The sequence below is a fragment of the Ictalurus punctatus genome, chromosome 18, assembly GCF_001660625.3.
Source record: "Ictalurus punctatus breed USDA103 chromosome 18, Coco_2.0, whole genome shotgun sequence".
In the NCBI taxonomy this organism is placed as follows: domain Eukaryota; kingdom Metazoa; phylum Chordata; class Actinopteri; order Siluriformes; family Ictaluridae; genus Ictalurus; species Ictalurus punctatus.
In genome coordinates, this window is record NC_030433.2 from 10,158,686 (window position 1) to 10,172,134 (window position 13,449).

At 39.2% G+C, this 13,449-nt stretch overlaps 1 protein-coding gene across 2 annotated transcripts in view; it reads left to right on the forward strand.

Moving 5' to 3' along the window:
- Positions 1-349: 349 nt before the first annotated feature.
- The window catches only part of dacha (dachshund a), a 221,794-nt gene continuing 208,694 nt past the window's right edge, over positions 350-13,449 (forward strand). The window contains exon 1 of one of the 2 annotated variants that reach the window (XM_053687874.1): positions 350-1,036. In XM_053687874.1, coding sequence (XP_053543849.1) covers positions 540-1,036 — 497 coding nt within the window. In that variant the 5' untranslated portion in view covers positions 350-539. The remainder of the gene's footprint in view (positions 1,037-13,449) is intronic. The other variant, XM_017493457.3, reaches the window with a different exon arrangement.

The following is a 13,449-nucleotide window of genomic DNA, read 5'->3' on the forward strand; positions in this document are numbered from 1 at the left end:
AGAGGATACGAAAGATCCTCTGCATACAAGATTTCAGAACGGGAAATGAAAATATTTAAACGGATCATTTAATATCGTGACATATTTCTAGCCTGCTGGTGGTAGTCTAATGAAGGAACACAGCGAATGTAGCCTATTGACTCACACAACAAATATCTTATTTGTAATAATTTGACTTGTTAATGTTTGCTAAGGGTATTCAAACCTCGGTCTGTTCCTAAACTTCTGTTCCGCTACGCGCCGCTAATAACAAAAGGTTGCTGACAGTCCAGGGAGGCGAACGCGCGCATTGTGGCACCGCTCATTGGTGGAAAGAGATGTCAGTTTCCCTCGGCGGTGGGTTTGGCTTAAGGCATCCGCCGAGTCGCTGTCCTCTTCATTGTAAACCGTCCCATCCACGAGGAGCGCGCTAGTTTTCCCTGTCGCATGAGAAGCACCGTGTGAAATAAAGCGGGGAAAGGGGGAGCGAGCAAAGCAAAACTGCTACGTGCGCGAGAAGAATAGTATCAGGGAAAAGGGAAAACTTAAAAGAAAGAAATATGGCCGTGTCGGCAACTCCGCCGGTGCTTTCCCCGAGCTCGACACCGGGCTCGGGCGCTTTATTCCGGCCCGACCCGATTTATTCCAGCCCAGCTGAGTCTCCGCGGCTCACCGGCAACATGATCAATGCCTTCCTCAGCAGCGGAGGAGCCGGCCATGCGAGCAACAACGGCCCCATCGGAACCACCAGTAATAGCAGCAATAACGAGTGCAAAATGGTCGACGTGCACGGGGTCAAAGTGGCCTCGTTCACTGTAGACGGACAGGAGCTGATCTGCCTACCACAGGTGTTCGACCTGTTCCTGAAGCACCTTGTCGGCGGCCTGCATACCGTCTACACGAAACTCAAGCGACTGGACATCTCGCCTGTGGTGTGCACGGTGGAACAGGTGCGCGTGCTCCGCGGCCTCGGCGCAATCCAGCCTGGCGTGAACCGCTGCAAGCTCATCAGCCGTAAGGACTTCGAAGCACTCTACAACGACTGCACGAACGCCAGGCGAGTAACGCAGTTCAGCATAGCATAACACAAACTTCACTCATTGTTTAATTTAAGACACAATTGCACAATTCAAGTAACGCTATTCAGTCTCCCACAGCGAAACTTTAGGAGGACTTTTCGGGTATATTCTTTATTGTTCTTTTCATGCACAATCCAAGTAACGCAGTTCAGCACCACACTGCGAATTTTGAGCGTAGTTTCAAGTTTTGTGTTGTTCTTGAATGCACTCAACATAATCACAATTTAAGCAACTTCCACTACTTTCGTGCCGAAATTCAACGTTACTGTTTTATAACTATACTCTAAAACAGTTATAGAATCATATTCAGCAGGTGACACATCGTTTTGTTTTTTGCTTATAAGGGCAGAATTTTTAACAACGAAACAATTAACAACTTGTCACTCTCTGACGAGCCAATTTGAATGTATCCAGTGACCATGCAAAAGTCCCTGCAACCACGTGTTTTGAACTATGAACAGAAAGTTTTTAGCTAATAGCAAAAAAAAAAAAAAAAAAAAAGAAGAAAAAAAAAAAAGCGCACTCATTAGGTCCCTGAAAATTATTCGTCATCTGCATGAAGGAGTCCTCAAACTTCAGACTGGCCTTGTTTACCACCTAAACGAGCTGAGAGAGCCGTTAATACGAGTTTAGCCTATGTTGTTGGGGTTCAGTTTCTTATGTACGCGAGTAGATCGCCTCGACCCTCCAGCGTGAGCAGCGAAAACTAAGTGTGAAACAAGCAGACTACGTTTATAAATAAATAAAAAGAATGGTACTAATACTTTTACAAAATATGATTTGCAAGTTTATAAAACGCACTTTAAGACAGTAAAAAGCATGATATGCACACACTGGCCATTATAACTGCATCTTGTTAATCTGATTTAAAGCAACTTTGTGTGATATGAGATCCTTATGAGGAGTCCATTTGAGTAAAAGTGTATTTGTGAATGCACATAAAACTGTCCAAGTTACTTGGTACAAACTTATAAAAGTTTGACATGTGATCGGAGATGACGTGCTTTCATTCTTATTTTGAAAATTGAATAAAAAAAAAATCGAAATTCGAATAGAAAACGGGATGTACACCTCAATAAATCCTCACACGCACGAGCGCGCGTCGCGCGCGCGCGCGCACACACACACACTGGTTCATTCGCATTCGTGTCCCTCTGCTCTTCCTCCGGAGAGAAGATTATATATGTATGTATGACACTAATATGTCAGTAGGCTATCTCATATTGCCTAACTTTGTAACCCGAGCTTTGCCAGTACACACCGTGCCGTTAACGGAGACATCAGGTGCACTGAATTGAGTTTTAATTTAATTGAAGAATTTCCACTTTGGTTTCAGACCACAAGCAGTTTTGGCTTTAAGGAGTTCATTGATTCTTTTGCTTTGCTTTGTCAGTTGCCGCAATATAAACACTCCGATAAAGAGCCACTATAGTAGAGTGTTATTACACATGATTAAGGATTTTTGTTTGTTTCTTTTTTAAAAACAATAGCATCCGTATGAACAAAGCTTTATTTGATGTTGTAGAGGCAATTGGCCTAAATGCGGGAACTAATTACAAGCAGGCAAACTACTACTACTACTACTACTACTACTACTAATGATTGCTAATAGTTATATAGCCTATTAACCTAGCTATTGGTAATACTTAGGCTACCACTTCTAGAACAGCGTCATTTAATGCCAAACAAGTGTAAGTAATTTGATAAAAGTATTCTGTGTTAAAAAGTGCCAACCGCTTATGTAGAAGTATTTATTGGATACGTCCCAAACTAAGTACGAGAGAGAGAGAGAGAGAGAGAGAGAGAGAGAGAGAGAGAGAGAGAGCACATCCAGATGGCCGTTTTTGCTCAGGGTTCAGTAATTAGCATTTTACCTCAGCCCCCCTCTTCAACACCACAACCTTCAGAATCCAACCCTTTGCTTTATTGGGTTTTGCGCTTTTCACAATCGATTTGTCTCTCACATCTATTCAACACAAACACAGACTTAACCGTTGCTTCGTTTATTTGACAGTTTTGCATTGCACGTCTGTCACATTAGGCGGTAGTGTAGGCTTTGAAATTGAATTAAACTGCTTTAAACACGTCTAGTTTGAAAATTGTTTCTGTAATTTACATGTAGAGATCCCCATGATCCCATCACTTTCAGGGTTGAGAAGGATGTTGAGTGTACAATGTGCGCAAAATCCCCCCCTCTCTCTAATTTGCTCACCTTGCTCAAAACGCTGTTCCGCTGTTAGACTCAGCGAACAGATAAGAATTGATCAACAATAAATTATGGAGCTAATGAAGAATACTTGAGATTGTAATCAGAAGCTTTTCCACAGCATCTTTAAAACCCGCCAAAGACAATGTAAACACAATGAGTTTAAAAAAAGCGCCCTAATCAGCAGTGGCAGACTGCGCTCGTAACAGCCTGTTTTTACAAGTCTGCAGTTAATGATTGATCTCCAGCTTTTAAAAAATTGCAGTCACTGTTTGTTTAAAATATTTTGCGAGATAAACTAGTTTATTACATAAGGAATTGAGCGGCACTCAGAAGCGGGAATGGTATTAGAGAAACACATGCACGTTTTCTGATAATTTATGTCAGCAAAAATGGAGAAACTCATATCCCAAACTGAATTTTTATAAATTCTGTAAAAAGGCTGATTTTCTACCTTCATTTTTTGTCAAGTGCTTCTGCTTTTTTAAGTTCTAATTCCCAGTGTCGCGATCTGACTGACAATTTGAGTGGATTAAATGTATACTCCTTATACGTCTGCCACGTAAAGGGCATTGCCTGTATGAAGGATGTAAAATATATTTAAAATTTTGTTGCTTGAAAATCATTTTTCTCATTACGATTAGTCATAAAGGTCATAGTGGTGTCGGTCTGTGACAGTTTTGTATGCGCGCGCGCGCGTGCGTGTTTGTGTATGTGTGTGTGCCGCGCGCGCGCTTGTGTGCACGTTAATCAATCACTGACCTCTGCGTCCACGTATAATGTGCGAATCGGTCGGACCATACATTCTCTTTGCTCCTCACGTAACACTTACAGTTAGTCTGGGCTCAAATGAACAATGGAAAAGTTAACTAATTATTGGGGATTTGAGGAACACCCAGGCTGTCTAATCTGATCTCTTCAGATTCCGACTGAATGTTAGTTAGATGATGCATCCACCCCTTTCCAGTTTTATTTTAAGGTATTATACATTCGCTCCTTCTGACATACCTATGCAGTAAATTGATAAAACAAAATTACACCACTCGGGCTGCAACGTGCCCAAAGGCCCAATTTACTGACCCACTTCACGAAGTCAAGGCGGAAAAAATTATCTCAATTTACCCAGATTGCGCGGTTTGTACAGACTACACGTGTGTCCGTGTATGACTGCCTGAACAAAAAAAGGATGGCAAATCAGTTTTCCATGCAAACAAACTTTAGCAGCACTAAGGTTGTGGCGATACCTTTAACGTGCATCTTATTAATGTTTATATTCTCAGTTTATCTTTTGTGTTCACGGTTTACTTTTAGAAGCTTTTAATCCAGCGGTTGACAATAAAATGGTTTCCTATAATAAGACTAAAATCCGCTCTCCGCCCTCGTTTTGAAGTTAACATTCCAATATCAACGACCTTTCTCCTCGTTAGATTTATGGCACTCCATTGTAAAAGCAAAGGTTAAAATACTTTGATATTTTATTGCCATGGGTAGGGGGTGGGGTGGATGGGGTTAGTTGGCTTCCCTCTCGCATCATAACTCAGCCTGTGACCATGCGTGCCCTCATTAATGTTCTGAGACGCAACGCTTTAAACTTGTCCTGCGCGTAAAAGACTAATTAGAGTTAAAGCAAACATGCGATCAGTTACTAACAGAAACGCACGCTTCTTCAGCCACTTCCGGCGCAACAAAAGGCGATGTTCATTCCGTGTAGTAGGCTATAGATGGGTGAGGGACTATGTGCATTCGCTTTTTTAAAAATTTGATTTCGCCAGATTCTAGCAGCTGTCAATAAAATATCTGCACAGAGTAAAAACTCTGTGACCCCACATGTTCATGAGGTAAACCTTTAAACTCCTATGACCACTTTTCATATTAGTTTCACCATAGTTACTGAATTATTTTATGGCGGTTACTGATTATTATAAGATGACAGTTTCATTCTAAAATTTTAAAACAAAAATTAAAATAAACCACCATTTATGATGCAATTCTCTGAGTAGTGCTGTTAGAAAATTAATCAACACCTTCTAATTTAATCATGCTTCCCACATTCCTGGTCATTTATGATACTAGTGGGACAAAGAAAGACCATATTTATTAACATAAATGCGAACACCGCATTTACAACGTTCATTCATTCATCCTTAGTAAGTGTTTGTTTAGGATTGTGTAAATTATGTTACTAGTTTGTTTATATTTTGGGAAATAGAACAGACTCAATTAGAAATTAGTAGCTCATGGGCAGCTACAAACACAAATAATAACTGAGTGAGTGAGATTAAAAACATTCCCATTTCTATTTAAAAAGCAAAGAAGAAAAAAACTTTCCAGTTTAGACTATGCCCACTTTGGGTTCAAATCTGTAATACAAATACAGATAGAAATATTTGGAGCACTAAACAGACAGATATTGGCATTGTGTTACACCCTATTTCACATTAAATCAGACATACTTAATTTTTAAGGAAATTACCTACATAAATAATTTATTTATTTTACTAGAAATAAATAGTAAAAAATATTTTGACATATGATAGTTCACACCAAGCCAAAAGACAGATACTAAAAGTTCCAAAATACCTATTTTTTAATTTTAGGTAACTTTGCATCAGCATGCACCAAACTGTTAGGAACAATGTGGAAAGTGTAACATAATGTTAAATGATTTGCATTCACAACTGTTAACTGACCTCTAGTGTTTTTGAGGTGGCATTTGGAAAGCTTGTTTTGATTTTATGTCATACGAGAAATGACAGGGGATTGCACATTGTGCCAGTTTTGTATCTTGGGTGTGTTGCTTTGTGATTCAGTACGAGAAGTTAAATATGACAGATGGAGAAGCAAGATTTTCAAGCAAGATGGAAAATGACACCTCTGCCACTCACTGCAGGAGAGTGTTTGAGGAGGCCTGCCAGAGCACTGGTGTTATTTTGACTTTGAGTCTCCTTCCTGAGCTTAATGACACTTCTGCACCTGGCCTATATTTATTACAGTCATATAGAATAAAATTGATTGTATCCTAAAATTAATTTTTGCTTTGCCTCTAGCAATGCGTTAATGGAGGACACTGGGCTCCATGCAGGAGTATACTGCTTAATCACATTAATATCACAGCCCCTAGGACAGCTAAGATAATTGTACAAACGAACACAGAAATATGCATTTCCAACTTTTATGATGGAATTATGCAAATGACTTATCTCAAGCCTTTCTCAGCACTAATCATCTAATTAGGGATGAGCTTTTAAATGGTTATTTTTTGTTTGGTGATTCAGAGAAGAAGCAGGAAGCATAACATTGAAAATGACACTAAAATCAGTGCTATGTTGAAGGAGGCTCTGGAGGAGATGATTAGGAGACATTTACAGGACTTGAGATATAAGCTCCCTTTAATCCACAATTGCTGCATTTTCAGAATTAGTTCATTTTTTTCTCATGTTAATCACAGAGTTTGACACTAAGATTTGGTAGGTGTGAAGGCCGAGAAGCTTTTTGTGGGGGAGAACTCTACCCGATTTAGGGAATATTAAAACCCAGGTTACATATGCAGCATTACTGTTATATGTTAACAGTAATATATGGGGTTATGTCACATTCACATTCAAGTTTCATGATATGGTGGTTTTATATCAATATCCCAATTACATGGATGAATATTTCATGACAGCCTGTAGTCCATACAGTAGATACCTGTGCACATAGCAGCTGTCAGAAGTTTTTGGCAGGATGTTTTGGTATATTGAGCCAGAAAGTGGAGGTTACAGTAGTAACATGAAGGTTCAAGTGAGCACCTCACATAGCCTTAGTGTGGCGAAAAAAATGAGCAGCTGGTGAGGTCTGAGAAAATTATTACGTTTTCCCAGCTACATTCATTTTTATGGTAGTGTACTCCATCTGAAGAGAGATCAGAATTTACACTGGCATCACAGAGCTACAGGTGTGAATGTATGTGTTCACGCCAAGCACAATTTAAATATGAATATAAATATCTCTGTGCAGAGCAGCATAAAAACTACAAAAAACTATTTATTTTTTTGTTTTATTGTGTGTATCTGTCTGTTTGTCAGGGCTTATAACTTAAATGGCACATTTATGAAACTGAAACCATGATAGTGACTATTGTCTGAGACCGAAGGGATCAAAGCTTAATGCAATTACTGTTTATTGCCGTATTAGAAGTCACATAGTGGCTCAAAGTCTATTAATATCCATGTCAGATGTCAGAACTGCTGGTTTTCAAATGGAATAATAAAAATTAATCAAGGAAGGAAACAAACATGAGATATAACAGTAGGGCAGTGAGACAGATGAGAGAGTGAGAATGTGTGTGTGTGTATATATGTATGTGTGTGTCCTAATCACTAATGGTGACTGTGTGTGGGTGTGGATGTTGTGGGTGTGGTGCCTGGGTTGAATCTAGGGAATCCCTCGGTATGCAGTAACATCATGGTCACTTTAGGTGCTGTAGATGGATCTGTGAAAAATTCATTCTTTGTGAAGAGATCTGTGAAGAATTCAGTGCTTGCCCTGCACGCACACACACACACACACACACACACACACACACACACACACACACACGTCTTACTATCCTTGTGAGGCCCTTCTGTTGACGATTTTTTTAATGTGGCTAATTGATGCCGACACCTCAGTCTAACTCTAACCTCAGCCTCAGTAACCAAGAAAGGATATATTTTAAGATCATTTACATTTTTAAATAAAAGCTGCATTTTTTCCCAGTAAAAAGCAGTTTTCTTGTGCTGTACAGCTGAATGGGCAATGTGCAGAGTGTAAATAGAAAGTGTATCTCACCACTCACCCTTTGCAAGCTTACTGAAGTTGTAACACTCTCCATATCTGAGAGTGCTCCCAGTGCTTCGGGGGTTTCTGACGGGTACTCCCCACCAAAAAAGTCCAGAGATCTGCATTGTATACTGAATGGCATCTCTAAATTGTCCACAGTGTGTGAATGGGTGTGTGAGTATATGCGTGATTGTGTCCTGCGGTGGGTTTGCACCCCATACAGGATATTCCCCGCCTTGTGACCCAAGTTCTCTGGGATAGGCTCCAGGCTCCCCGTGACCCTGTGTAGGATAAGCAGTACAGAAAATGAATGGTTGGATGGAAATCCCAATTATATCAGTTTTGTTTGTTCCATATTTTATAGACCATGAATAAAATCCTAATTCTATTAACGCGTTTTTAATTACTCACACAGTTTAATCATAATCAATTCAATATTTTATTGCTCAAATTGCTATACAGCAGAAAATCTCCCAAACAATCAACTTGAAATGATGTTTGTAGTTGTACAGTAAATAGGCAAGTCTCCAGCACAAGTCTCTTTTGGTGACATTTTAGCAGAAATCCCACTGTGGAAGAAATAAAAACTGTTAAAGTCACATCTCTCAAGTATTCACAAATTATTTGCAATAATAATATGACACTGATATAGAAATTTTACTGGGTTTGAAAATGCTTCATAAAGTTTCCTACAGATCACTGTGTTGCTCTTTAATCAGAACTGAAAACATTCTGAAACTGACCACTTGTTCTGAAATCAGACCATCTTATAGTTATTAAGCTCATAAAGGTTTAATACTAAATTCAATCGATATGACGCTAAACCAACCTGAATTCAAAATGGGAGGCAGCAGAAATGGGCTAACTTACTCAATACGCACAAAACATTTAGAATTAATGTGGCAACATATATTTGCTACCAGTAAACACTTATCAATACTAGCTCTACCAGTTTTTACATAAACATGTCTGCTTTATTAATATTACTAGTTACATCAGTAGGCTTAGGAGCAGTAGCTTAATAGCTAGATAAGTTAGCCACAATAATTAATCTTAGGTCACTATTTTACAATGGCTCATAAGCTATTTATTTAGATCTATGTTTACAACTGTGCTTGACTCTTAATTTTAGCATAAATCTGTGTAGTAATTTGCAAGGAGATCTGGCTATGTTAATTTCTCTAAACTAGCTACTATGCAAACTCACGAAAGGACAACAATTAGCATTAACCAGCAAGTTTGTTTTAGCTTAGCTGCAAGCTAGCATTAATTTGCATTTGCAAATGAACTAAATATATTCTTTGTCACAGTGGCAAAATATCTCTAACCTTAAATATCATACTTTTGAATGTGAAGTCCTGTGAAGGTTCAGTATACCAAAAAACCAAATTGAAAAACTGAACCAGAGAGAACTGGTTTCCTTCACCATATGGGCTATGATTAATGCACATGTCTGTGATTGTAATTTAATTGGGTACATTTCACGAGGCTTTTGCATGTGGTAGATTTTTACTTGAAATTTTGTACTACATAATATAGACAATGTTAAGTAGAATTTAATTATTTTGTTATCCACGTACTCTTTCTTTTTTCTTTGTAACACGCGTGCACACCCACCCACCCACACACACACACACACACACACACACACACACACACACACACACACACACACACACACACACACACACACACACACACAAACACACACAAAGCAGGTAAAGGCCAGTCAGCCTATTCACTTTTTATTTTTTTGCTATTTTATTTTATTGCTATAGGGGAGGGTGTGGGCAGCTTGATTGGGAAGACAGCATTGTTAAACTTTTTACCAAAAATCCCCATCTTTCAAGGTCCACCCTCTACTGTCTGGTTTCTTTTGTTTTTTCTTTCCTTCTCTCCCTTTCTCATCTTCGCACTCTTTGAGTCCAATGTAGTGCATGAGCTTCGATTTGCCTATGTTAAATAGGCTGTCAGCAGGCACTGGTAGGAAATAAATTTCTCAGCTTGTATTTTGCCTCCCTAAAAGCCAGAACTTCAAGGCTTAAAGTAGGTTGGATTAATTCATCTCTGATGACATAACGACTACAGATCTACAGACCGCATTTTTCACGATGAACTCAGGACTTGATGAGTTGATAAGATCGACCTGCCCACTGCCTATTTTTAGTTACCCCACAGGAATGCTTGTGTATCTGGATGTTGATTTGTGCTTGGTCTTGGTGTGGGCGTAATCGCACCACCTGTCTGCTTCCACTGATTCTCATCTTTTACTTTGTCAAATTAAGCTGCTTGGTCCTTTGGATAGTGTGTGTGTGTGTGTGTGTGTGTGTGTGTGTGTGTGTAAAAAAACATTTCTAAGGAAATATCTTCAGTTTTGTAACTAAAGATGCATTTGAAAAAATGTCTTTTTACATCTACTTTCTTTATATTTAATCTTACTCAATTTAATGTACAATGTTAAATACAGTACACATAATTAAAAGCTCTGTGAGTGGAATCCATTCTAGAGCTGAACCAACTAATCAATATTATCAATAACATCAACAATAAAAAAAAAGTTGGGAATGAATCTTGTTAGCTGGCCTGACAACACGTTTGCTTCCCATAAACATCACTTAGAAAATTTTAAATAAGGTAAATACAGATTGTGGATCAGTTCTGCCTCACTTCTAAGATGCTCTGCCAATGGTATGAGGATCAGCAAAGAATCTGGACTTACAAACGTGCTGGCTCTATAAGGTATAACCATACTAAAATGCAGGTTGTTTAGTCCCATTAGGTTACATTATGAGTTTCTTATCATATGTATGTGTGCTTTTAGAAGCTAGTTATATTTAGTAGCTTAGGGTAAAAATACTTTAATTGTCCCTCTAGGGGAGAACCCTACAACTTAGTGTTTGAAAGAGTACCAAGATATTTCCTATGCTTCCTATGACATACTTTACCTTTTCTAGAAATCTAGGAAACATGACAAAGGTTTCATTCTGTTAAATGTTGCAGACACCTATTACATACAGTTTAATTCATCCCTGTGATTGGCTGTATGAGGCACTGAAGTTGTAGAAACCAAGCATTGCTGTCACTGCACAATGCTCTCTGTCTATTGGCCTCTGCCATAGTGTAATTCACCTTGTGTAGTGGGTCTGCATTTCCCAAGGTGCCTCACTGAAGGATTGGAATGTGAGGTACGGCAGGCTCACTCAACCTCTTGGTTCCATTGAGGCTTGTGGGTAATAGCTGGGTCAGAGGCCTTTTTTGATGTTTTATTGAAAGCCATCCCAACTTTTGCCTGCCTGTAAATCAGGAGCCTCTATGGCAAAGCAGAGTATGGTTTATATCAGGTAGCAGAAAAGGCTTAGCTATCTCTCTCTCTCTCTCTCTCTCTCTCTCTCTCTCTCTCTCTCTCTCTCTCTCTCTCCTTATCTGTCTTACACATAGTCTTACACATAGTCTGTTCTTTCAAGTTTAGTTGTGCAGAGTGTAATTTGTATTTCACTTTGTATATACATGTATTTGTATTTTTGTTTGTGTCTATTTCAGCAGACTAATGTTCCCTTTGTCACAGCTGAACTGCTGAAGGAGCACAAACTGTCTTCTTCACTTCTTGCCCTCTGTGCGTCTGTTAAGGAGTGAGTCGATGTAGTTGAACATTTACTTAATAAATATGTCAGACTTTTACCGCTCTCTTCGCGCTCATCCTCCCTCGCTCCCTCCCTACAGTCTTTGCCTCCATCTTGGATGTTTCCCAGGGTTTGCTGAGAAACAGCAATTAGTTTTAGATTTATGCCACAACGACAGACACTAGTATATAAATAGAGGTTAAACACACAATTTACATATTAATTTCATGATTCATTTAATCAATGATTTATGTGGATATAGATTGCTTTTAATCTGCCACTCTGAAGCACCGTTCTGACGAACAGTTTCTCTCCCTCTTCTGCTGCTCACCAAGCATGACTGAATAGAGTGGTGTGTAGGAGCTCTCACTCACTCACTCTCTCGCTCCTTCCTTCTCTCTGTCTTTTACTGTCTCTCTCTCTCTCTCTCCCCTCTCAACTGTTCACTGACATGGAGAGGAATACGAGTCAAACAGCCCCCCTAATTGGTTTAATTTTTCAGTGGGTGCACCGATCCTGACACTCGTTTACCGAGCGTCGCCATATCTTCTCTTGTTCAGTAATTGCTCTTTTTCTCCTTTGGGTTTCTCTCTCTGATTCTCATTTTCACTATTAATAATGGGGCAATAATCAGGCTGGTAAAAGGCTTGATAACGAGTGCAGTGGTAATGGTGATTGGTGGTACTGGTTGGATGTTCATAAGAGACTGTTCATATGGAGGTGAGCAAAGATACAATTGAAATGTGATTGAGACACGTTTGCTCATTTTGAACAGCTTATTGCTGGGGAGAGCAAGGGAAAATGTGCACAAGGGAATCATGGAAGATGCATTGGTGACATTTGGCTTTATATTATATTATAAAGGAAATTTTTTCATTATTTTGTGGGGGCAACCACTCAACCTCTGCCCATCCAAAAAGTAAAGTATTACTAAAAAAGAAACAGCTGGAGGAACATTTTCAACTAATTAGGTTAATTGGTAACATGTCAGTAACATGATTGGGTATAAAAAGACAATCTTAGTGAGGCAGAGTCTCTCAGAAGTAAAGATGGGATGGAATCTGGATGGAAGCATATATTGCTCTAAAACCTCTATATACTTTTCCCCATTGATGGTGCCTTTCCAGATGTGCATGCTGGCCATACCATCAGAGATGCATGATTTTGTACTGAGTGCTGATAAAAAGCCGGGTGGTCCCTCTCCTCTTTAGTCCTCTTTAGTTTAGAGGACGCTGTGTCCATGGTTTCCAAAAAGAATTTCAAATTTTGAATTAATCTGACCACAGAACAGTTTTCCACTTTCTGGATCATGTTCACATGTGGCTTACTCTTTGCTTGATAGAGCTTTTACCAGCATTTGTGGATGGCATGGTGAACTGTGTTCACCTGCACTGAGTTTTGGAGGTGTTTCTGAGCCCATGCAGTGATTTTCATTACAGAATCATGCTTGTTTTTAATGCAGTGCTGCCTGAGGGCCTGAAGATCATGGGCATGCAATATTGATTTTCACCCTTGTCCCATGTAGATGATGAGATATTCATAGTCTTCACAATTTTACATTGAGGAACATTGTTCTGAAATTGTTCCCCAAATTGTAGATGCAGTTTACAGAGAGTCTGCCTCTCTAATATGCTCTTTTTTAATACCCAATCATGTTACTGACCTGTTGCCAATTAATCTCCAGCTGTTTCTTTTTAGTAACACTTACTTTTCCAGCCTCTTTCCCCTGCCCCAACTTTTTTGAGTCGTGTTGTGGCCATCA